At 43.3% G+C, this 23,100-nt stretch overlaps 1 protein-coding gene across 14 annotated transcripts in view; it reads left to right on the plus strand.

Annotated features, from left to right (window-relative positions):
- CADPS2 (calcium dependent secretion activator 2) overlaps positions 1 to 23,100 on the plus strand; it is a 591,588-nt gene that overhangs the window by 286,523 nt on the left and 281,965 nt on the right. For all 14 annotated transcript variants that reach the window (XM_050936075.1, XM_050936080.1, XM_050936079.1 and 11 more), the window contains one exon: positions 2,161 to 2,272. In XM_050936075.1, the coding sequence (XP_050792032.1) occupies positions 2,161 to 2,272 (112 nt within the window). The remainder of the gene's footprint in view (positions 1 to 2,160; positions 2,273 to 23,100) is intronic.

Here is a 23,100-nt window from a genome sequence, read left to right on the forward strand (position 1 = left end):
CCCCCATTCAAGCGGCAGGTGGGGTCTTGCGGGGAAGAGGTCGAATTGGGGTGGGGTCTCAGGAACAAATTGGGGGTGGTCTTGGGGTGGGTGGAGAGGGGGCCCACAAAACATTCATTCCGCTCTGCTTGGCACAGTACCCAGAACCTAGTCAAACTCCTTGTAAAATGGGAAGGATGATATGGAGTTCCTAGAGGAGTGGTTTTCATCTCTGGCTTTCTGGTAGTCTGTCTTGAACTGCTTAATCTGCTCCCTACACTTGTCACTGATCCAGTGAATCCCCAACACTGCACGCTTCTTTGCTGAGAGCTGGTATGCGTGGTCATTCCTGAAACTCTTGCTAAAATCAAACTGTTTGCTCACCTCACGCCAGAGATTCACCAGTGTCTGCCTGCAGCATACTTGCAAAGGACTTCTTCATGTCTGTGGCCATTGCAAATGCAGGAGGAGGTTCACTGTGTTTGCAGCTCTGTGTCCTGAACAAAAGGAAAGGGTTAAATGCTGAGCAGCTGTACCAGAACCAGAGAGTTACTTCAGTTTCCTGGGGGTCGATTGACCAGTCTTGGGATAGAAAGGACAGAGGACACTGTCCCATGGGATTGTGGGATTGAATTGGCAGATTCTCAGGAGCCGAATCTGGAGGGCCCAGGCCTGAGCTGCATCCACACTGCAAAACAATGGAGTTCAGGCCCAAACCCCCACGGCATTTGGGCTTTGAACCCTCTACCCTCGGGGTCCTGGGCCTGAATCAGATAGAATTGTGGGTAGACAGAAGGTGGGCATGGGCTTGAGCCTGAGTCTGAGCTTGGGTTTATATTGCAGTGTAAAAATACCCTCAGTTGCTGGTGAAACAGAAATCTGTAGTATGTACCCAAAGGGGCACAGAGATTCCCCTGGATCTCTATAAGGTGCTCACTCTATAGGGCACTGTCTTCTCCCCATAAGTCAGCTTAGTCAGAAACCCTCATCTCGCTAAGTGCTGCTCCATTCTCTCTCTCTTTCACAGAGACAGAGTCCCAGTTTAGAGCAGTTAGCTGATAGTTCAGTGTAAGTTCCCCAGGCTCTGTTGGCCTTTGGAGGAGTAAATGCTCCCTGCATCTCCCAAGCTCTCCTTCTAGATCCACAAAACGCAACCACAGTGGTCCAAACACTATCCTAATAGAAGGCATCCCTAGTAAGTAAAGCTGAAATAGTGCTGCACTGTATCCTGAGTGGTAGAGGGATTGGGACCCAGCCCTCACAGCAGACACATCCCTTGGTCCTGTGTCAGTCAGGGCTCTCTTTAACTCTGGCATTTATAACCTTACCCTCAACCCTTGTTCTCTGATTGGATCCACTCTCAGAGGGTGACTAGAATGTGACCTGCCAAATGGGTTGCCCAAAGTGAAAACTTTATGTACAGCCTCAGAAACAGCTACTGAGCATATCTAGTACCTGCCACACTCTGTTCTGGAAGTTTCTGCGTCCTTCTAAGTGATTGCCCTGTTGTTGTCTCTGCAGGTATGCAAACACACAGAGTATCCAGCTAAGATCCACTCCTCCTCCCCACTGTTTCTCTCCCTCTTCCCTGGAGAAACAAAGTCAAATGCTGCCCTATAAACCACCTGGGTTACACAAATACTCAGTTCCTAAGTTTAAGCAAACAAATAGTTTCAAAGTTAAGCCCATGTATGAGTCTTTGTAGGATCAGGACCCAACTGTACAATTGGGTGACTCTCTTGAGAAATCAATTTAATTTTTGCACACCCAAGAGATTATATTAAACCTAATAATTTCAGTATATTTCAATAGAAGAATAAATGTGATCTTCTGCTTTGTTATACATAAATCTGTCCACAAGCTTGATGCTGCATTCTCCCAGTAATCTATTGTTGCAATGCTTTGATTATGCCATCTGTCAAATTGTGATTTTAATTACAAAATCATATACGAAAACCATGTTCCATCACAAAGGAAGCCCAATTTTCAGATGCAGATGTCTAGTCTCTGTAGCCAAGTACAGCTGCAGATGTACAAAATGTTTTTTGGCTAAATATACAGTTCTACTGTTTAAAAATTAGGCCTAAGGAGTAAAGTTGCATGTATTCTACAAAACATTACGAAGCTATTGCCTTAAAGATTTAAAAAATAAAACCTAAATTGTTACTTTATTTATTACAGATGGGGAACTCAAGGGGACTTCACCACTACTCACCCTCGGCCTGTTGTCAAAGTAAAACTCTTTACAGAAAGCACTGGGGTCCTAGCCCTTGAAGATAAAGAATTAGGAAGGGTGAGTGTCATTGCATTTACAAAATTAGAATATTGAAAAAGCACATTGTGCAAACAAAGCTATAAGATGTTCATTATAGCAGACCACCTGCTTCGCTATAGTTAAGGCTGATGCTTGCTTTCTGTTTAAAGGTGGGCTATTCTAAGTGCTCCAAAATCTATATTCTTACTCGAATTGTCTTGAAATTTGCTGTCTCATGGGTTTCTGCATAGTGTTAGTGCTTCAATTTTGGGATCATTTGAACAATACAGCCCCTTCCCTTCTCCCCCCCCCCCCAAAAAAAAAAAAAAAGTACCACAGCATTTTACATTTTTTGCAAACATCAGTCCTCCCCAAACTAAGCTCAGGATTTCTCTCAGCTAGAGCATGGCACCAACTGCCTCTTTGGGGCAGCAATACTGAAAAAGTTCTTAAGAGGAAAGCTTGTAACTCTGGGTGGGTGGTTGCCAAAGTGATGCACCTAAAAGTGAAATACGTTATGTGCCTTTACAAAAGACTAGGGCTCTGTTGAAGCAAGAGGGTTTCCAGACAATCTGTTGTCACAGCAAAGGAACATACTGCACTCCCAGAACCTGAACTGCACCCATGAACTGGGATTTCGAGCCTTGCCATTGAGTTTTCAGAGAATGTATTGTGCATGTTCTTTGCCTGCCAGGGGCAGATATAGCTTCCCAATTAAAGAGAAGAAGGAAAAAAAGACTAGTAAGTGGTTAAGGTAATGTGAACATGTTTCCTGAACAGTTGAACTGAATGAGATCAAAGGGCAGTAAGTCACTGGGTCATTTGATCAAGGGGTTCCTGATAAATACCTAAATACCCCCACCCCCCAGTCATGAGCTACTTGTAACATTTTCAGATTCTTACAACATTTTGACATAGAGCTAGGGAATAGCAGCTAGCAATGTACAATCATACCACACTGAAAGCTGTGGGGTAATGTAAAATCAAAATAGGAAATCCAAGGAACAAAAAAGAAATGCAGACTGGACTTTGTAGTAATAGATAGTGAGATAGCAATACCACTTCTGCACAGCAAGTCCACCTAAGCCACGAACCTCATAAAAGTACAGTTCCAGAACATAATGAAAGTGATTAGCAAAATGACTAAAGCTATCTATGATGGTATTACCTGGGCCCAGAAGATGATACAGAGGGTGTGTAGAGATGTGTTTCCTGGAGACAGATGCCTAGATGGTGTTTGTCCAATAGAGAGTGACACTAGTATGAAGCCAGTTAAATTGCCAAAAAGAAAAGTACCCATTATAGTACTACGACCACTGAAAGAGGAACTGTGACGCCTACAGAACTGTGGAATTGTACAGCCTATAGAGAATAGCATAGATTGGATAAGCAGTCTTGGAGCAGTAAGAAAAGTCATCTGGAAAATTGAGAATATGCATAGACCCAAAGCTTTGAAACAGAACCATTTCCTTCTACCTACAATTGAAGACTTATCACCAGATCTGTGTAAAGTGAGACTTTTTACAATATGCAATGTAAAAAATGGATTCTGACACATTGAACTGAATGAAGAATCCAGTTACTTGACAATCTTTGCAACTTATGGTTAAGGATGCCAGTGGGAATCACTCCAGCACCAAAGGTATTCCAGAGCAGATTGACCCACACATTGGAGGGCCTGACAAGAATCAGAACAATAACTGATGATGTGCTGATAGCGAGAGAAGGTGACAGTCCAAAATAAGTATTATGAGATCATGACTACAAATTATTACAATTTTTACAGAGATGCTGAGAAAAAAATATTAAATTGAACTTAGACAAGCTCAGGTTGAGAGTAACTGAGATGCCATACCTTGGACATTTGTTGACTTCCAAAGTCCTGAAAGTAGACCCAGAGAAAGTGAGGCATTATAAGAAATGCCAAGATTCAGTAATGTTAAAGGAGTTCAGAGATTCCTGTGAATGGTCAGTTATTTAGTAGCTAAGTTTTGCAGCCATCTGTCTGAGAGCTGCAGGATCCTGAGAGAGTTGGCACTTTGAGATGACTTATGGGAGTGGATGGACCAACATGAGCAAACATTCAAGAAAGTAAGAGAGATGTTTGGGAAGGCTCCCATTCTGAAATATTAGAACCCAGAGGAACCCCAGATGCAGGAATATGATGAAACCGAGATAGGAATAGCTGCAAGTGGGGACAACCTGTTGCAAGGTATTGCTTGGGGGACATGTTGTAAGGGAGACAACCTGTTGCATACGCAAACAAAGCATTGTTCATAGCCTTGAAATGGGACTATTTCACCAATATACTTACACCATGGACATACAATCTGACCATAAATCTCTTAAAAGCATTTGGAGAAGTCCATTACTTGGTGCAACAAAGTGCTTACAGTGGTTGATGATGTATCTGCAGAAGTATGACATACAAATCAAGTATTGCCCAGGTAGAGACTTGGTGTTGGCAGATACCTTGACCCATGCATATCTGCCAGAACCCAACTAAGAGGGCTCTGTAGAAGCCAAGGTGGAGAGAATAAACATGTTACAATACTTACCTATCTCAGAAGAAAGACTGAGAAAGAAAGAGAGAGGTACAAAACAAGACAGAATGCTGTTGACATTGAAATTCATGATCCAGAAGAATGGCTAGTGACAAAACACCAAGTACCCAAAAAGAGAACATTTTTTTCAGATAACAGATGAGTTGTATGCACAGATTGTCACCATATTTCAGGGAGAAAGCGCAGTTATGCAAACAAACAGCTTTTAGGAATGAGATTATGCACAAAGTTCATTTGTCATATCTGGGAATTGAAGGCCACTTAAGGCAAGCCAGAGAGACTATATACTGAATACATACTGAATGCGCAATTAAAGACATTTGTGGGAAAGTGTGATGTATGCAGATCTTGAAAAGACCATCAACCGAAAGAGAGACTGTGGCAATGCAAAGTTCCAAAAAAACCATGTGCAAAGGTGGGTGTGTTTTATTTACCTTTGGAGACAAAGGATACATGATCATCATAAACTGTTTTTCCAGTTTCTGAGAGACAGACTGTTTACCAGACACAGGATCCAGAACATTCATGTGGAAGATAAAAACACACTTTGTGCGGTATAAGATACCAAATATTGTGTGTTCCAATAATGGACCACAGTTTGTTTCAGGACAGCTCTGGAAGTTCAATAAGGCCTGAGATTTTGATCACATAACATCTTCACCAGAGTATCTTCAGAGAAACAGAAAAGTAGACTCAGCAGTAAAACTGCCAAGAAACTCATGAAAAAAGCAAAAACCGCAGATGCTGACCCATGTGTAGCATAACAAGATCACAGGAATATTCCCTCGCAATACCTAAATTCTAATGCAGCCCAAAGGTTAATGAGCTGGAGAATGAAGACACTCTGGCTGACAAGTGGAAAATTGTTAGAGCGTGAGTACTCAGGAATTTCCCTTGGTGAATTATAGACAGACTGGCAAAAAAGACAAGTGTTTTACTACAGTAGGTCTGCGAGAGATCTATCAGGTCTGGAGCTGGGTAACAAAGTGCAGATGCAACCGTTAACAAAACAGGGTAAGTTTTAGCAAAAAGCTAAAGTGGTTCAACCAGGAAACAAAAGATCATATCAAGTGCAAATGGACAATAGACAGATAGTATCAGAGGGGTAACCGTGTTAGTCTGTATCCACAAAAACAATGAGGAGTCCGGTGGCACCTTAAAGACTAACACATTTATTTGGGCATAAGCTTTCATGGATAAAAAAACCCATTTCTTCAGATGGATGGAGTGAAAATTACAGATGCAGGCACATGACAAATGAGGAGAAGGGAAGAAGTGGAGAACCAGTGTTGACAGGGCCAATTCAATCAGGTTGGATGTGGTCCACTCCCAATAACTGATGGCCTGATTTTACCCACAAAAGCTTGTGCCCAAATAAATGTTGTTAGTCTTTTAAGGTGCCACTGGACTCCTCATTGTTTTAATAGACAGATAGTGAGGCAAAACCTTAGGCACCTCAGGAAAACAAAAGACAGTATGGACAACACATGTCGTAGCATTCTACAGCAGGAGAATCCTGAGCAGAGTCATTAGAAGTAGGCATACGTATGTCAGGGCATATGAGAGGAAATACAGGAGGAAGAAGGTATTTCGATGGAGGCTTCAGCAACATCAAACCTAGAGACAGTGGTTCACCAGACTGGTGGAAGACAGCATCAGGGAGGCACCAGTGAACCTAACTGTACTAGAGGAAAGTGGATTGTTAAAAAATCGGCTCATCTGAGGGATTTTGTGTGTTGAACTTGTTATACAGGTGCATAGCCAGACAAATTGATAAGATGTTGAATGCAGTAACCGCAAGGATGGACAATATCTGAAAGAAGTATGTTAGATTATTTTTGGGATGTTTGTTTTCTTTAAAAGAGATGGATGTAACAATATGAAGGTTCTAGAAAACACTTCCAGGCATCATACATCTTGGAAGGGAAACGTCCTGGGAAACTGCCTAGGAAGCCAAGAGGCTGAAGAAGCCATATTGTAAGCAGCTACAATAAAGCTGGAGTTTGTTGATTATCCTGGTGTTAGCGCAAGGTCTTATATGGCAGATGATCCAGACACAACGAAGCATAAAATAAGAGTAGTGAGGGAGAATGGAGTGGGTTTAGGAATAGTATAGGGAGTGTGGGAGTTGGAAGGATGCTGGAAGGAGGGTTGGGGTTGGAGGAGTGGGAGAAATAGAGAGAGAGGGGTTTGGGACTGCAGTGAGGGGAGGGATATACATGGGATGGGTGATAGGGAAGAGGATTAAAGGGAGGAAATGGGTTGTGGGGCTTGGGTCAGTTGAAGGGCTTAAGGATTAGTGGAAGGGGGAATGGGTGGCAGAGCAAGTGAGGGGATTGGGGTGGGGAGGATCTGTCAGTACGACATTCTCTCCTCCAGTTAAGCCGCAGCCCCCTCCCCTTCTCCCTTTGTCCTTGCTTGGACAAGTGGTGGTGGAAGGTGCACCATATTCACATCCCCATCTCTCAGGGCCAGATGTGGGGGTCCAACAGGGGTGCACTTTGCACAAGGAGGAGTGGGGGGATTGGGGCAAATGACATTTTAAAACAATGTATTTTTAAAAGAGAGTCTAAAGTCATATTGGCTATACGTATTGATATTCATCTTTTATGTAGTCATTCCTTCAAAGCATGGTTCTTGACCCCATGCCACTTTCCCATAGTATTAAAAATTTGTATTCCCCTGGTCCAGTGATTATTGTTTTGGAGTGTGTTTTAACCTATAATTTGAATGAGACTTGGGTCCAAGGTACAAAAATTTGGAATGAGGCCTGAACTTTCACCAGGTTCAAAGGTGCTCTTATAACTGCCTTATATGGATAGACCCAAGCTACAAAATTTGAGTCCAAGAATTGCGAGGAATTGAGGGTAAGGGGTTTCAGTTTAAGGCAAGCCGTAATTTGAATAATTAAATTTTATATATAGGACCCAATTCTGATATAAATCAGGCATTTCTCCATTGAAATCAAGGTGTCACAACAATGTAAAACCCATTTAAGTGAGGAAAAGAATCAGGCTCACACTTTTTAATATATTTGACTCATCTTAGAATTATTGGATTTGAATATTTCCCTCTTCTTCAACTTCCAGAAAGTTTGAATCTGAATCTGAACCTCATGACTCAGATCAGTCCCAACTTTGTAGCATTTCACTTCACATTTGAAGGCAGGGGCAGGATACGTTGCTCTGGTGAGATCTGCCAGAGATATCGGCAGAGGAGCAACAAGGGGTAGACCGGTGGAGTCTATGATTCTTCTTATAAAAAGTCAAACATATCAATGTGTTATCACTTCTGGAGCTGTAGGGGTGCAGCTGTTGTGAGACTGAATTGAGAGATGTTGCAGGTGGCTACTGTTTAAGGGGCAGGAAAAAGCATAGAAATGCTTTCCCCTGAATGACTCATGGTCCACTCACAGATAAAGTAAGAAGATGGTGAGTTGGACCCTGCTATTGAAAAAGCAATTAGAGGTTCTTACAAAGATTTAATCATATAATTTGTGGTTGTTATAGTACTGAGTTGTGTCAGTGGATGCTATCGTACTAGATAAAATAATTCTTGCTGAAATCAAAAGTAATTTCTGTCACTCTGAAGAGTAATTAAATTATTCTTAATGACAAATTGCCCAGTGAAATGTTATTTTTCACTGAATAACAAATGCTATTTTTGTTTTCTCACTGTGCAGAACCACTTTATGGTTGAGTCATCTGTTGTATTATCCATAAAACATCATTACAGACACTGTAGGATAAAGATTCAAATTTTGGAACCTAAATTTAGGCAGTTGACTCCTGTAAAGATCGTTGGGAGTTGCCTGAATAAATCCTTCACAGCATTTTGAAAATGTGTCCTCCTTTCGCAGAGTAGTCATCTCTTTGTATATCCATAGCTATAGTACATACTTATAATTATGATTTTGGTTTTGTATCCTTGCCCATTCTGGCTAATAGCCATTGACGGACGTATCTTCCATGAACTTATCTAGTTCTTTTATGAACCCTGTTAGTCTTAACAAGGGTGGGAGGAATAGCTCAGTGGTTTGAGCATTGGCCTGCTAAACCCAGGGTGGTGAGTTCAGCCCTTGAGGGGGCCACTTAGGGATCTAGGGCAAAATCAGTATCTGGTCCTGCTAGTGCAGGCAGGGGACTGGACTCAATGACCTTTCAAAGTCCCTTCCAGTTCTAGGAGACAGGATATCTCCATTTAATTGTCACAACATCCTCTGGCAAAAAGTTCCACAGGTTGACTCTGTGTTGTGTGAAGAAATACTCCTTTTGTTTGTTTTAAACTGTTGCCTACTCATTTCATTGTGTGATCCCTAGTTCTTGTGTTATGAGAAGGAGTAAATAACACTTCTTTATTTACTTTCTCCACACCAGTCATGATTTTATTGAACTCTATCCTATCCCCCCTTTTCCAAGTTGAAAAGTCCCATTCTGATTAATCTCTCTCCGTATGGAAGCCTTTCCATACCCTATCATTTTTTGTTGCTCTTTTCTATATCTTTTCCAATTCCTTTAGTTATTTTTTGAAATTGTGACAACTCCCTGTTACTACAGAAAAAGCATAATGCTAAGCCTATTTAAATAAAATTTTTCTTACTATTACATTGAATATATCTCTCTTTCAGATAGTTCTGAAGTAAGATTACCTGAGAATAATTGTGAACTACAGCAAATGAAGAGAGCCATATATTGCAGAAGTTCAGTGACAATATTCCATTTGAAAAAAAATAATTCTTTTAAACCATTTGCAGCTCTGCAAGCAAGAATAGAACAAAAGTAATAAAATATGCTTCCAATAATCTGGTCAAGTATGACAAATCTTATATATAATGTGATGTAATCTCAGGAAAATCATCTTTCAAGGCCCAGTTCAGTACTTCTTGCTAACTTCTCAGTCAGGCAAAACATCTGTTGATATGTTGGATTGAAATATTAAATTATAAAAAGTTCCTGTCATGTTTCATATATGATATGAAATCAAGAATAGAAAAATAAACAAACAAGCAAATAACCAAACGTCTTGCCACTCTAAAGACACACACATCCTTCATCTAAACATGCATGTCTCACAGTTATCACCTTTTTCACTGTGACGCTACCCAGGGCTTAGAGGCACTTCACCACTACCCACCTTTAGCATCAAGCAGTCTTATCTTTACCTGTGGCTCAGCTCCATGAAACCAGTAGCCTCTGGCAATATAAGCACCTGCTTCCTGGTATCTGCAAACCTCACCGTCTCTATTCAGGTTAATGATAGGCACACACCAACCCCCGAGTCCTTAGAACGCTCTTTGCAGGTCCAGCCCTTAACCACTAGATACTCTCAGAAATTACCAGATTTGTGTCCCTGAGGGGACAGTATACGTACTAGCTTGTTTGATTCGATTGAGGATCAACGCCTTTATAACATCACAGCACTGAGATATATTTATAGTGAAAACAATCATACATTTATTTTCAAAGGCTAAGATGAAGAGATAGTGAGTAAGGATAATAATGGAACAGAAATGTTTACATATAAAACAAAAGGAAACAGGCTTCCTAAGTCTAAATTTAATTTTAACAGGCCAAACCCTCGTCTAAAGTAGCTTATCTCCTCTAAAGTAATCTCTGTCTCTCCAGCCAACATGGCTGAAATCCCTCTCTCATGAATGCAAAAAGTGCTGTCCTTTATGGTTCCTTAGTGAAGGATAAAGAAGTGTCCTTTTGCCTGCTTCTTATACCTGCCCCCTCCAATTCATTGTTTTGTCTCCAGGGTCAGGATGTCCCCTCTTGGTTTGTTCCCTGGTGTGCTGACTTCATTGACTTCACATCCTTATGTTGTGACTTCTTATGCAAATAGAGCTTCCATTGGGTTAATTTATAATGCTTAAGTTACATGTGAACCGAGGCAAAGGTGAATATACTTCCATTGTCCGGCAAGATCTGCTTGTCAACCCTGCACTGATTCAGACTTTAAAACATATTTTCAATATATAGAGAGAACTTTTTACATCATATCAGTACCTACATTTCACAATGATATTAATGACCAGTGTGATCCCGGCCTTCATTGAAGACCTCACATGACATTCTTTATAGTTAAAAATTCTATGAAAGCAGTGTGCTAGGTGTAGTGAGTGTCAGGTATGACAGGAGATGCTGTTGTAGAATAGTGAACCATTTGCCAGTTTTCATTGAGGAATTCTTAGGGTCACAGTCACCTCTTGTTGATCTTGTCTTAATGTGAGGCTTCATCCTGCAACAGATTGTACACAGACACCGAGATCCCTCCATTTACAGCCAGTTGCAGGATAGGGGCCTTAAACTGTAAATTCTTCAGGGGGAGGAGTCCATCTTTCTTTGTTTTGTAAAATGTTCCATACATGTATCTGTAAATAATTGTATATTGTGTGTTTCTGGCGTCTTCAGCTTCTAAGGCATTTAGGATATGCCTGTGGTTGGAGGAATCTCTTACCTGGCACTCTTCTGACATCTTATTTTCTGTATAACAAATCCAAATATGAAGACAAGGATAGTTTGCTCACATAGGGATGCCCTGTTTGCTTTCTGCTGGCTGCACAGAACATTTTTAAAAAAAACCAAACCATCGTCTTTTTCACTGTTCTTCTGGAAGACACTGGAGGATCATTTGATATACTGACTCAATGTAAAATGAGAAATGGACCAGGACCCCGTGACTAGGGCTCCTAGGCACTACAGCAATACAAATGAGCAAAGATGTGTGCTTGTCTTTGTACAGACCTAAGCAGACACTCAGTCATTTAATTTAAAAAAGTGTTAGAAAACTGTGACCCTAGGTATTCCTGTATTCACACCCTAGGCTCTACTGTAATGACATTAGTACAGAATATGCCCCAGGAGGTATCATTTGAAAACTAACAACACACTGGCTATTAATATAATTGTAAAATGCAGGCATTAACATTATATATGAAGTTACCAATTCCATCTGTATGATGATGCTAGAACATGTGTAAGATCAGACATCCTAGCCTAGATAAAAGTGATAATCAAGTCTGTCTTAGATAAAGGAATATAGGTTTACCTCAATTTACATATTAGCAGTAAACAAAGCCATTGAGTTAAAGCATTGAGGGTTATCCTGATACTGAACTCCAGAGGCAGAGAATTAACACTGGTCCTGCACCCTAGAGACACAGGAGACTGAATCCCCAGGAGGCCTTCCTGCTTGTAACACAAAGACATCCCTTGGGGATTTAAGGAACAGAGAGAGACTCCATCTTTATCTGTCAGCTTAGGAGACAGAGGAACCAAGCAATTTGATCTTTGTAAAGGATTGTGGCAAGGCTGGCCAGGAAAAACTGAAAAGGAGACTGGTTTAGAGAAATTATCTAGAACAAAGACTATATCTTGCTGTATTATGTTGTAGTCTGTTAGATGCCTGTTTTTACTTTTATTTGTTCGTAACCATTTCTACCTTTATCCCCTTTGCATGGTATCTCTTAACCTATGTCCTTTTGCTAATCAGCTTTTTATTTTTACTGTAAACCTACTCAGTGTTGTGTTTGAAGGGAAGGGTTTGTTTACTCCAGTCAAGCTAATAGGCTGTAACATACTGACTCTCTAAAAGAGCAGCAAACTGAATATCTTCTGTGAATGTACAGTGATAGATGCTGTGCATTGCAGAGAAATATTTCCGAGGAGCTTGGAGGCTGGAATTCACTGATGGTGACCTGCTGGGTAAAGTTTGGGCTGGGAGAGCCTTGAGTAGTTTGCTGGTGATGAAGACAGACTGTTGTGGCAGGGAGCTGACACAGTTTAACCTCCAGCTAAGATCATTCTTGCTGAGGCTCTGGGTGTCCCCAGCAGCATGTTACATGAGCAAAGTAGAGTAAAGCATTTAAAGTTCTTAAGTTTAAATTTCTTAAAGTTATAAATTTCTTCTAACAAGAAAACAGAATTTGAGAGAATTAGGTCAGGGTGGGCCAACTAGCATCCAGCCCATGGCAGTGAAAAGGTTGGACCACCCTGAATTAGGTAATGGTTGAGATCTCCCAAAAGACATGCATTCTTTTGCATGCTGCTGACTTAGGGTGACCAGATGTCCTGATTTTATAGGGGCAGTCCTGATTTTGGGGGGCTTTTTCTTATATAGGCATCTATTACCCCGCACCCCTGTTCCAATTTTTTATCCTGTGCTGACTCCAGTTTGCCCAGGTATCTAGCTATGTATGTACACAAAACAAGGTTGATGTAAATGCTGGAGTTTGTGTGTGACAGCTGAGTGAGTGTAAAAAGTGATGATTTTCTCTCTCTTTCCTACCAGAGATCCTGTGCTGCTACTTTTTGTTCCATGTTTTGTCTATGAAGATGTTCAAACTTAATAATTCAAAGTGACAGCCATTGTGCTTGCTCCACACACATGTGAATACAATGTGGGAGCAGCAGGTGGTGTTTGATTACAGATATTTTTTGAATATAAAGATAATTTAGTCTTGTTGCACTGATTATTCAATTAAAAGTGAAGAACTATTGTCTTTTGGGCTGCTTGTCACATCCAAATGCAGCCAGTAATAATTAGCTTTATAGCTATGCTTTTCATTGACGCTGTTATTCTGTATTTGCTTTAAAGATATCTTGCTGGGCAGGTACCCACACTTGCATAATTTTCTAGTTTCTGAATATTGACTACAGCAGGCACATAATTTGTATTCTATGATCTGTTCAAACACCCTCCAAGAAAAGAAGTAAATTTTAAAACAGATTCCACACTTTGAATATGCTAGTTTATGGTTCTCTGTTATGAGAATGTGCTTCTCTGTCAGGTGATGAAATACTTGTTTTTTCCTTCTCCCCCCCGTCATAAACAGATAGTTAAAGGTTAATAGAACAGGAGTACTTCATGTCTCTTTTGCCTGTGAAGTGTTAACAAGTTCAGTGAGCCTGGCTGTCACCTGACCAGAGGACCAATCGGGGGACAGGATACTTTCAAATCTTGAGGGAGGGAAGTTTTTGTGTGTGCTGTTAGTTTTTGGTGGTGGTTCTCTCTGGGTTCTGAGAGCAACCAGACACACAACCAGGTTTCTCTCCAATCTCTCTGATACAGTCTCTTATATGTCCAGAATAGTAAGCACTAGGTAGATAAGGCGAGTTAGGCTTATGTTTGTTTTCTTTATTTGCAGATGTGTATTTGGCTGGAAGGAGTTCAAATTTGTATTTTGCTGAGAGGATTTTAATTTGTACTTGTATACTTAGGCTGGGAGGGTATTCCCAGTGTCTATAGCTGAAAGACCCTGTAACATATTCCATCTTAAATTTACAAAGATAATTTTTACTGTTTTTTTTCTTTAATTAAAAGCTTTTCTTGTTTAAGAACCTGATTGTTTTTTTTATTCTGGTGAGACCACAGGGGACTGGGTCTGGATCCACCAGGGAATTGGTGGGGAGAAAGGATGGAAGGGGGAGAGAGAGGTTAATTTTCTCTCTGTGTTAGGATTACTTACTCTCTCAGGGAGAGTCTGGGAGGGGGAGAGAGAAGGAGGGGGGAAGGTGAATTTTCCTCTCTGTGTTAAGATTCAAGGAGTTTGAATCACGGTCATCTTCCAGGGTAACCCAGGGAGGAGAAGCCTGGGAGAGGCAATGGTGAGGGAAAGGGTTTACTTTCCTTGTGTTAAGATCCAGAGGGACTGGGTCTTGGGGGTCCCTGGGCAAGGTTTTGGGGGGACCAGAGTGTACCAGGCACTGGAATTCCTGGTTGGTGGCAGTGCTACAAGTACTGAGCTGGTAATTGAGCTTAGAGGAATTCATCCTGGTACCCCATCTTTTGGATGCTAAGGTTCAGAGTGGGAGTTTATACCATGACAACCCCTCATCTCTGTTTTTCTGTCTTTTCCAAGTCTTGGAATGCAGGTTCCATCCCCAGCACCCATTACAGGTGTGGTTCCAGAGGTTTTTTCCTCATGCTCAAAAGCAGAGGTTTCCTGAGCAGCTCTGAGTCTCATTTCTGCAGAAATGTTTATCATCTGTCTTTCACTCCAGCATAGTCTCTTTCTGGCAGAAACCAATTCTTTGGGGAGCATGTGTAGGAAGGCTGGAATGCCCCAGCTTAATGTTAGCTCTCCAGCCACTTCAGCAGTTTATGGGGCTCAGGTGGCAGCATCCAAAGGCTCCCATTGCTACAGCTGGCCCCATGTGCTGCCAGACCTCACTCCCTCTCATCACTGTATCATTATTTTAGGGTCCTCTCAGCAGGTGCTTTGTGTGTCAGATATTGCGAATATACACACCGTCTTTAGGGACTATTGTTTCAACTTTATGAATGGTATCTGTATGTTTGAACCAGATCTTTAAATCATGGACACTTCAAAGACTGCTATACTGGGATGGATCAGACAACATGGGCCTGTAGAATATTCAGAGACCTTTGTGTCAGTATGTATTATATACATGTGTATGTTTCTAGCTCACTGGGTGTATTTCATGGGGAATATGGAATCACTGGGTAAGTGATTAGTGCAAAATCCCAATACTAGTTATGCAGACACCTATCCTTGACACTTTGCCCCAGGGAAAGGAGTATTGACAAGTTTTAGCTGTTTTAGGAGGCCTGATTACAGATATTCAGATACAAAACAAAGGCTTTTGGGGTATAAAGGCTGAGTTTAAACAAACTCAGGGCTCTCATTTTGATCCAACAAACTGACATCAATGTTTAACCAAGGATCCAAACCCTGCAGAAGGGTTGGAAGGACTTGAACCTGCCGTGGTCTTCCGGCATGCTTAAATATGTGTTTAGACTCATAGACTTTAAGGTCAGAAGGGAGCATTATGATCATCTAGTCTGACCTCCTGCACAATGCAGGCCACAGAATCTCACCCACCCACTCCTGAAACAAACCCCTAACCTATGTCTGAGTTATTGAAGTCCTCAAATTGTGGTTTGAAGACCTCAAGCTGCAGAGACCTGTTATGACATTATTTTCTGTATTGAAAAAACACCTGTTGTTTTTTATGTTTTCTCTGTGAGAATATTGTCCTTCAGTCAATGTACCTTGTTTTTTCAAAGCTGTCCAGTTACTGGTAAACCACTGTCAGTGCTCCCAGAGTGAAAAAAAAAGACTGAAATGGCAGGTTCTGAGCTAGGTCAGACCTGCTAGGATATGCACAGTAAATTGCGAGGTGGGGGGTTGCAGCCTAAACCCTGGTCCAAAGGGAAAGAGGACATGGCTCCATGGACCCAGAAAGGTGATGGCAAGAGGCCTGAGACTTAAAGGTGCATCCTTTGAGTTAGACCATGGTGAGGGTCAAAGGTGCAGTTACCCCGAAACTATGACTCTTTGCTGTTTGCCATTTTCCCTGGTCATTTTTTGTGCAGTTTCTTTTCCAGTATTACGAGAGCTGGCAAGTCTGAGATCACTCAGCAAGGTAGATAATGTAGGTTATATGGAATCTCCACAAACTGCCTTGGTGACCAGGCTTCAACGCCCTTCCTCCCAATCATTGTCCTTTGCTTTGCCTAAGAGCTTTCCCTCAGAATTTCTACCTGTGATAAGGTATAAAAACCCCACACTGGGCAACACAGGGTTAACAAGCTAATGTAGGTTTGGGTGGCCCTGCCCCATCACACCTGCGAGAGATGTTGGAATTGGAGAGAGGAGCTTAAAAATGAGAAGCCCAGCTCATTTGATGGCAGACCGGGGAGAAGAACAAACCTTCAGTCTCAGCTCCTGGAGAGAGGGCTGGCTGAAGGCAGGAGCTTCTCAGCTGACTGTTGCCTGACAGCCTCTCCCTGATGGAAGGGAGGGCCCGATGCTGACACACGTTGAGAGGGGACTGTTCCTGTCCACAGCCTGGTGAATGCCCTATGAAGGAAGAAATTAGAGATGATTCATTTGTGTTAATTCCCCTTTTGTTTTGTTCATTGACAGTCTGTCTTTTCTGGGGTTATCTGGGGCTAAGCCTTTTAGGACTAGAACCAGAATGGGAAAACAACCCAGGCATTCCAGAGCAGTGGCCTGGGTGAGAGCTGAGTCCCTGCCCAGAGCCCAGGGAGTGCCTTGGGTAAGGAAATTTGACACTACCCAACACTCAACCACAAGTGACTTACAACTTCAACAACTGTGAGGCCCGCATAGACTCCTCAGAGGATAAAATTATACTCAGCAATCTGTCATCAAGGCATTCAAGGGCATTATTTACAACTTCCAGTCTTCTGAAGTTCAGTCATGTGAATTTGGTGAGACCAAAGCAGCTCCAAGTAGTCCCAAACTCTCTCATGCCATTGTGTGTGGGAGAAGAAGGCTTAAAGCGGGGCAGTGTACCCTAAAAAATGGGCAACAGTGTCTGGTTAAGGGGACACAGCCAAAATCACCCTGAGAATATGCTCATTCAGTGCATCCCCACATCGATTCCTGCCCAAGGAGCTTTTTGCAGGAATTAAAGCTACTCCCACGCCCAGGTGCTGAGGGAAGAAGTTGGTGGCAAGGGGTCTCACAATAATATACCTCCATGAACCAGTTTCACTGACCCTGTCCCATTATCTATATATTAAACCTAATTTACCAAAGGGCATACTAGCAATGAAACTTCTTGTGCCTTTATGCAGACAATGGTTTGGCCCAGTCACATGTATAATTCACTCAATTTGACAGTCATAGGTGCCATGTAACAATAGGCAAAAATATACAGTAAAACCTGCCCACACTCTCTACTTTGTCTGGAATCCTTTCCTTTTTCAGTCATTAAATTTGTAAATCATAAAAGAATAAGCCCTCTATAGAGTGAATTATTCTGCTACATGGTGAAAACTTCCAAAAGGATATACTTGAGGGGAAAAAAGGAAATTATATGTAGAACAATGTCTCCCATACTTTTGAAAATACCCTCCCTCTCCATCTCTACCAGCTCCAGCTTCCCTCCCCCAATTTCAGGCTGCAGGACACAGGGCCCCTCTCCCTGCTTCCAAACACAAGAAGCTCCCAGCAGGGTGGCCCTAATCAGCCTCTGGGAAATTGCAAAAGAGCTGCTGGTGGTGGCTGGTGATCAGGTACAGTTTCATCTTTGAGGCTGGCAACACTGAGAAGCAGCCTGACTGAACTGCAGAAGGTTGTGGGTTGGTTGTGGGGAGAGGGGGGCAGTAGCTGGAGAGAAGACTGGGAGCAGGGTCTCAGAGTGGGGGTTGTGGGAATGCTGCAATTAGCTGGACAAAGAGGCGGGGAGTGGGAGCCAGGGGTCAATATAATTCCACATGGTGAAATTTCTGGCTTTCCAGTTTACTTTATAGTTTTCTAGGTTTCTAAAACAAATAAGTGGTGTTAAAATAATATTAAGTTTGCAAAGTAAAGAACACAAAAATTAGGAAATGTCAGAATTAATATTGTCTGTGCAAATGTAATTTGGCCCCTTTGTGCATGTGTATTATGATACAGTGTGATCAGACTATTTTTCCACAGGACCCCTGCTTCATTCACAGGCTGGAGCTGCACTGGGGATGAATGGGGGCGGTGTGAAAAAGGTGGTTGTGGTCTGGAGGACTCTACCTCATTTGTTGCAGAGGCTGGAAGGTGTGTAGCTGAATGGGGCAAGGGACTGTAGGAAAAGATGACATGGTCTCAAGGTTAAGGCAGTTGAGTGCTGCTCTAGAGAATTGGTTTTATCCCTGCCTCTGACACAGATTACTGGTGTGATGCTTGGCAAATCACTTAAACCATACTCTTCAGAGGTGTTCACAAACTGTGCACTTCCCATTTTATGGGTGACCCTGGAGCTGAGGACTCACTTCTGCAACTGAAGCCCCTGGGAGCTGTGCTTTGTGCATAGTATACAGTGTTATTTAATGCTAAGGACTCTGAAAAATAAGGCTGTCATGGTCTCAAGTTAAGCAACCAAACTTAGTGGAAACTTTTGATGTAAATTTCTCCATGCCTCAGTTTCTCATCTGGAAAATGGGGAGAATTATAGTGCTTTATTTCACAGGGCTGTTGTGAAAATAAACTAATGTTTGTGAAAATACCATTGTGATGAGTGTTGTAGGCCAACCCTCAGCCTGCACTTAGCTGTAGTCTCTTTGAGTGTCTTGCCCCTGGGTCCTCTACTGGACCCCCACTCCTGTGCATTCTCTCTTTTCCCAAGAGGAATTCAGCTCACTCCTGCAGTTCTTTCTGAGTCCAGTTACTTCTAGTTCCTGGCAGTGTGCCCTGGGTCCCACCAGAGGTCACTAGTTGGGAGCAGCCCCCCACCTCCCCCGGCCGCCATCTATATCAGGCTTGTAGTGTCAATCCCCAGAACAAGGAGGAGGGGGAAGGAAAGGCTAACCACCGCCTCAGGCTGGGCTCCCCTCGCTCGTGAACTCACTGGCAGTCCCTAGCAGCCACTCTTCCTGGGCAGACCTTCTCCCCCCCCACTTCTCTGTGGTGGATTTAACCTTTTTAAACTTCCCCTTTTCCAGGTGGAGCATGCTGTGCAGGTGCACCTAATTGCCAATGTCTGCATGTAGTAATGCTTGTTACCCTCATCCAACGGATAGAAAGGCTATGTCCCATGACCATGAGCATCACAGTAAAGCCCTGAAGGAGAATAGTAATTGTAGATTCAGAGCAGTGTTTGAATAATAAATAAGGCATGGACACCCCTAAAGGCTAAGGATAAAATGGACTGTGGAATAACTACTTATTCAGTGAACATCATCTATTCTGTGCACTGAATGAGGCAGGGTAAAAATGTTGGAAAAAAATAGTATGTGATTGTGTAATTAGATGTATCATAATATATATGCATAAGGGGACTGAATTAACATTGCATAGTCCAGCTTAATTCTGGCATTTTCTGTTTAACCATTTATCTAGTGTCTGGCCTAAATTGGGGCTTAGATAAGGGCCAGTTGGCTGGGCCTGAACTCAGATGTGATCGAGGTTATGCTTGTGGGCTGGGAGAAGCAACCAGAAGAAATGGCTCCCTTGATTGGGGAGTGTGCTTATAGTTTGTGTCTCAGATGTGATGAATCTGCTGAAGAGTCCTTTTGAGGACCACTGCCTCATTTGACACCGTGGCAGATGAAATCAGGTGAAGAGTTTGAGCTAACAGTCCCTGGCTTAGACAGAAGAGTATGGGTGGCAGGTGTTTTCAATGAAATGTCTTTGACTCTGAGGATATGTCTTAACTACCAACGTAAAAGCGCTGCAGCTGTGTAGTCGTGGCACCACAAGGGGAGTAGCTGGGAGCATGGCCACACTGCCACTTTACAGCATTGAAACCTGCATTGCTCAAGAGGTGTTTTTTCACAACCCTGAGCAAGAAAGTTTCAGCACTGTAAAGTGGCAGCGTGGACAAAGGCCTGAAACACCCTGCTTCCACCTTTGTTCTGGTAGATCGAGTTTAAGCTTTAGGGCATGTTGCGTGGCTCCATGGGCGGCAGGTTTGTAGAAATTTTGGTGGTGCCCAGAACCCACCCCTGCCCAAACTCCACTCCCCCAAAACTCCACCCCCCCCGCCCAAGACTCTGGGAAGAGGCCTGGGGTGCAAGGTGCAGGTGCTGGGAGGGAATTTGGGGATGGGAAGGGGTGTGGAGGGAGTGGGTGCAGGCTCTGGGAGGGAGCTTGGAGGAAGGAGGGGGTGCAGGGGTGGGGCTGGGTGTGGGGTGGAGCTGAGGATGAGAAGTTTGGGGTGTGGGAGGGGGCTCAGGGCTATGGCAGAGGGGTGGGGTGAGGGCTGTGGGGTGGAGCTGGGGATGAGGGGTTCATGATGCAGGAGGGAGCTCAGGGTTGGGGCAGACAGGGTGCGGGAGGATGAGAGCTTTGGGCTGTGGGAGGGGGCTCAGGGCTATGGCAGAGGGTTGGGGTGTGGGGTGAGAGCTGTGGGGTGGGGCTCAGGATGAGGGTTTCATCATGCAGGAGGGGGCTCAGGGTTGGGGCAGACAGGGTGCAGGGGGATGAGGGCTCTGACTGGGGCTGGGGATGAAGGGTTTGGGGTGTGGGAGGGGCTCAGGGCTGAGGCAGAGGGTTAGGATGCAGGGGGATGGGGGCTCTGTCTGGGGCTGGAGATGAGGGGTTTGGGGTGCTGGAGGGGGCTCAGGGCTAAGGCAGAGGGTTGGAATGCAGGGGGATGAGGGCTCTGGCTGGGACTAGGGATAAGGCATTTGGGAAGTTGGAGGGGCTCAGGGCTAGGTCAGAGGGTTAGGGTGCGGGGGGTGTGTGAAAGCTCTGGCTGGGGGCTCTGGGGTGGGGCAGGGCTGGGGATGAGTTTGGGGTGCAGGCAGGCTGCTCTGGGATAGGGGCCAGAGAGGAAGACTCACCCCAACCCTTTCCCTGCCAGCAGCAGCAAGCTCTGGGGGAGGAGCCCCTGTTTCCCTTCCCACCCACCCCCCAGCTGCACACTCACCCCCACCACTGTCACTGCATGTGCTCGTAGGGTCCCTCTCAGGTCCACGAATCTCCCTCGCCTTCCCCATGGGTGCCGGGTGTTGCTGCGTGCGCCTCCTCCACTGCTGTTGCCCCTGACTATAGCCTCACTGGAGGGATGGGGCTGCCTCCTTGCCCAGCATGGGGCAGGAGTGGTGACTGCGGGCTGGGGAGGACCCCCCGTGCTGATGGAGGGTCCCACTGGAAAAGGGAAGAGTCTGAGGTGGAACTGCAGGCTCAGTCAGTCTGCCCTGGCACTCGATACCGGGGGCGCTAGGACTCTGTGGCAGCAGTTGCTGCACGGAGGCAAGCTGCACAGAAGAGGCAGGGACAGTCTGCTCCCTTAGGGGCTGGGGACTTGCACAGGGACAGCAAGAGGGGGCCGGGAGACACTCGGGGGAGGCATGGGGGGGCAGCAGGTGGGGCCGGGGGGGGGGAGACCCAGCCCCAAACATTGGTGGAGCTAGGCGTCGGGCTCTGAATATTGCTGGTGCCCAGGCACCACGTGGGTATATAACTTGCTGCCCATGCGTGGCTCAACTATTCTTCCAAGCTTCCTAGAGGAAGTGGATTAAGGCTGGGGAAGGGATGAAACTTGCGCACCATGATAAGTTTAGTGACTGAGGAAGAGTTGTTCTGTTGAGTATAAATTATAACTTCTGTATTTGCTTTTATAATGTGGTTGACATTTTCAAAGCTGAGTTGGGGATTTAGCCACATAGTTCAATTGCAATAGATAGTTGTGTGCCTACATCTTCTAGTTGGCTGTGAAAATTTCAACCTGTGTTGTACCTAGAGCTTAGGAGAGAAACATTCTACCAATCACAAAAAGTGACCCAAAAAGTGCTTTGAGATCCTTGCTAGGAAGAGAGTATTTAAATACAAAATATTGTATAACTGTGTGAGTGTTTTAAATTTTATTTTTTGTGATTTTTATCCCTGGGAAATATACGTTATGTGTATGATCAGAAGGAAAAGCATAAAAAGCGAGATTCTAACTTTTATTTTCTAGATCTTTAGAAAGACACGATGATTTAAAAAAAAAAGAGGGAGAAGATTAAGATGTGATACTTAACCCCTTGTGGCTTAGTTTAATTAAAAAGTCTGGTGTACTTACTAGGATCATAAGATGTCTGCACTTCTAACCAATATCCCAAGCAACAGTAGACTGAGATTGATGATTTGTTATAAGACACCTGGACCCATGCAACACTCAAGACCCACTTTTGGCACTCGATTATATGGTCATAAATAATGCATGCGGCTTTCATAATGAAGGTTACCTATCCAGTTATTTCTTTATGCTTCTTTTTAGAATTATGGTTTATTGTTCATGTTACTTCTGACAGAGTGTATTTTAAAAATAAGATCATTGAGAGTAAAAGGTGATTTGAAATCATTTTGCAACTGGAATTTGTGTGAAACTTGTAGAATTACTGTGTATAGAAAAAAGGGATAGTTACAGGTGTTTTCTAAATCCATTAGTGAAAGAAGAAGAAGGTGATGACTTCTTTGTAAGCAGGTTATAGAAAATATAGCTAGATGATTAAAACCATGAAATGACATAACGCTTTGTTTTGTCACAGGTTTATTTTCAATCTAGAAAGTTATTTGTTCATTAACATTGGAAATAATACTGTTTTGCAACACATATTACAATGGAGAACAATCCTTTTAATAATAGCATTCAGCTGTTTCTCTTTTTCTTGCTTGCCTTGGCAGTATGTCACCTTTATTTACAGTGACACAAAGTGCTGTAGTTAGAGCTATAAGATAGATTGATGTGTATTTATTCACATTTTTCATGGTTTCGTTATCTTTAGGCTTTAGTTCTTGATGTTCAGTTCAAAATAATAGTAAGGTTCACTCATCTGTTCCAGAAGAGATCCTTGGACACATGAAACTGCCCTCTCTCCTATCTCCTATTGCTTGAGATACACACA

This window comes from Gopherus flavomarginatus, chromosome 1 (assembly GCF_025201925.1).
Source record: "Gopherus flavomarginatus isolate rGopFla2 chromosome 1, rGopFla2.mat.asm, whole genome shotgun sequence".
Lineage (NCBI taxonomy): Eukaryota > Metazoa > Chordata > Testudines > Testudinidae > Gopherus > Gopherus flavomarginatus.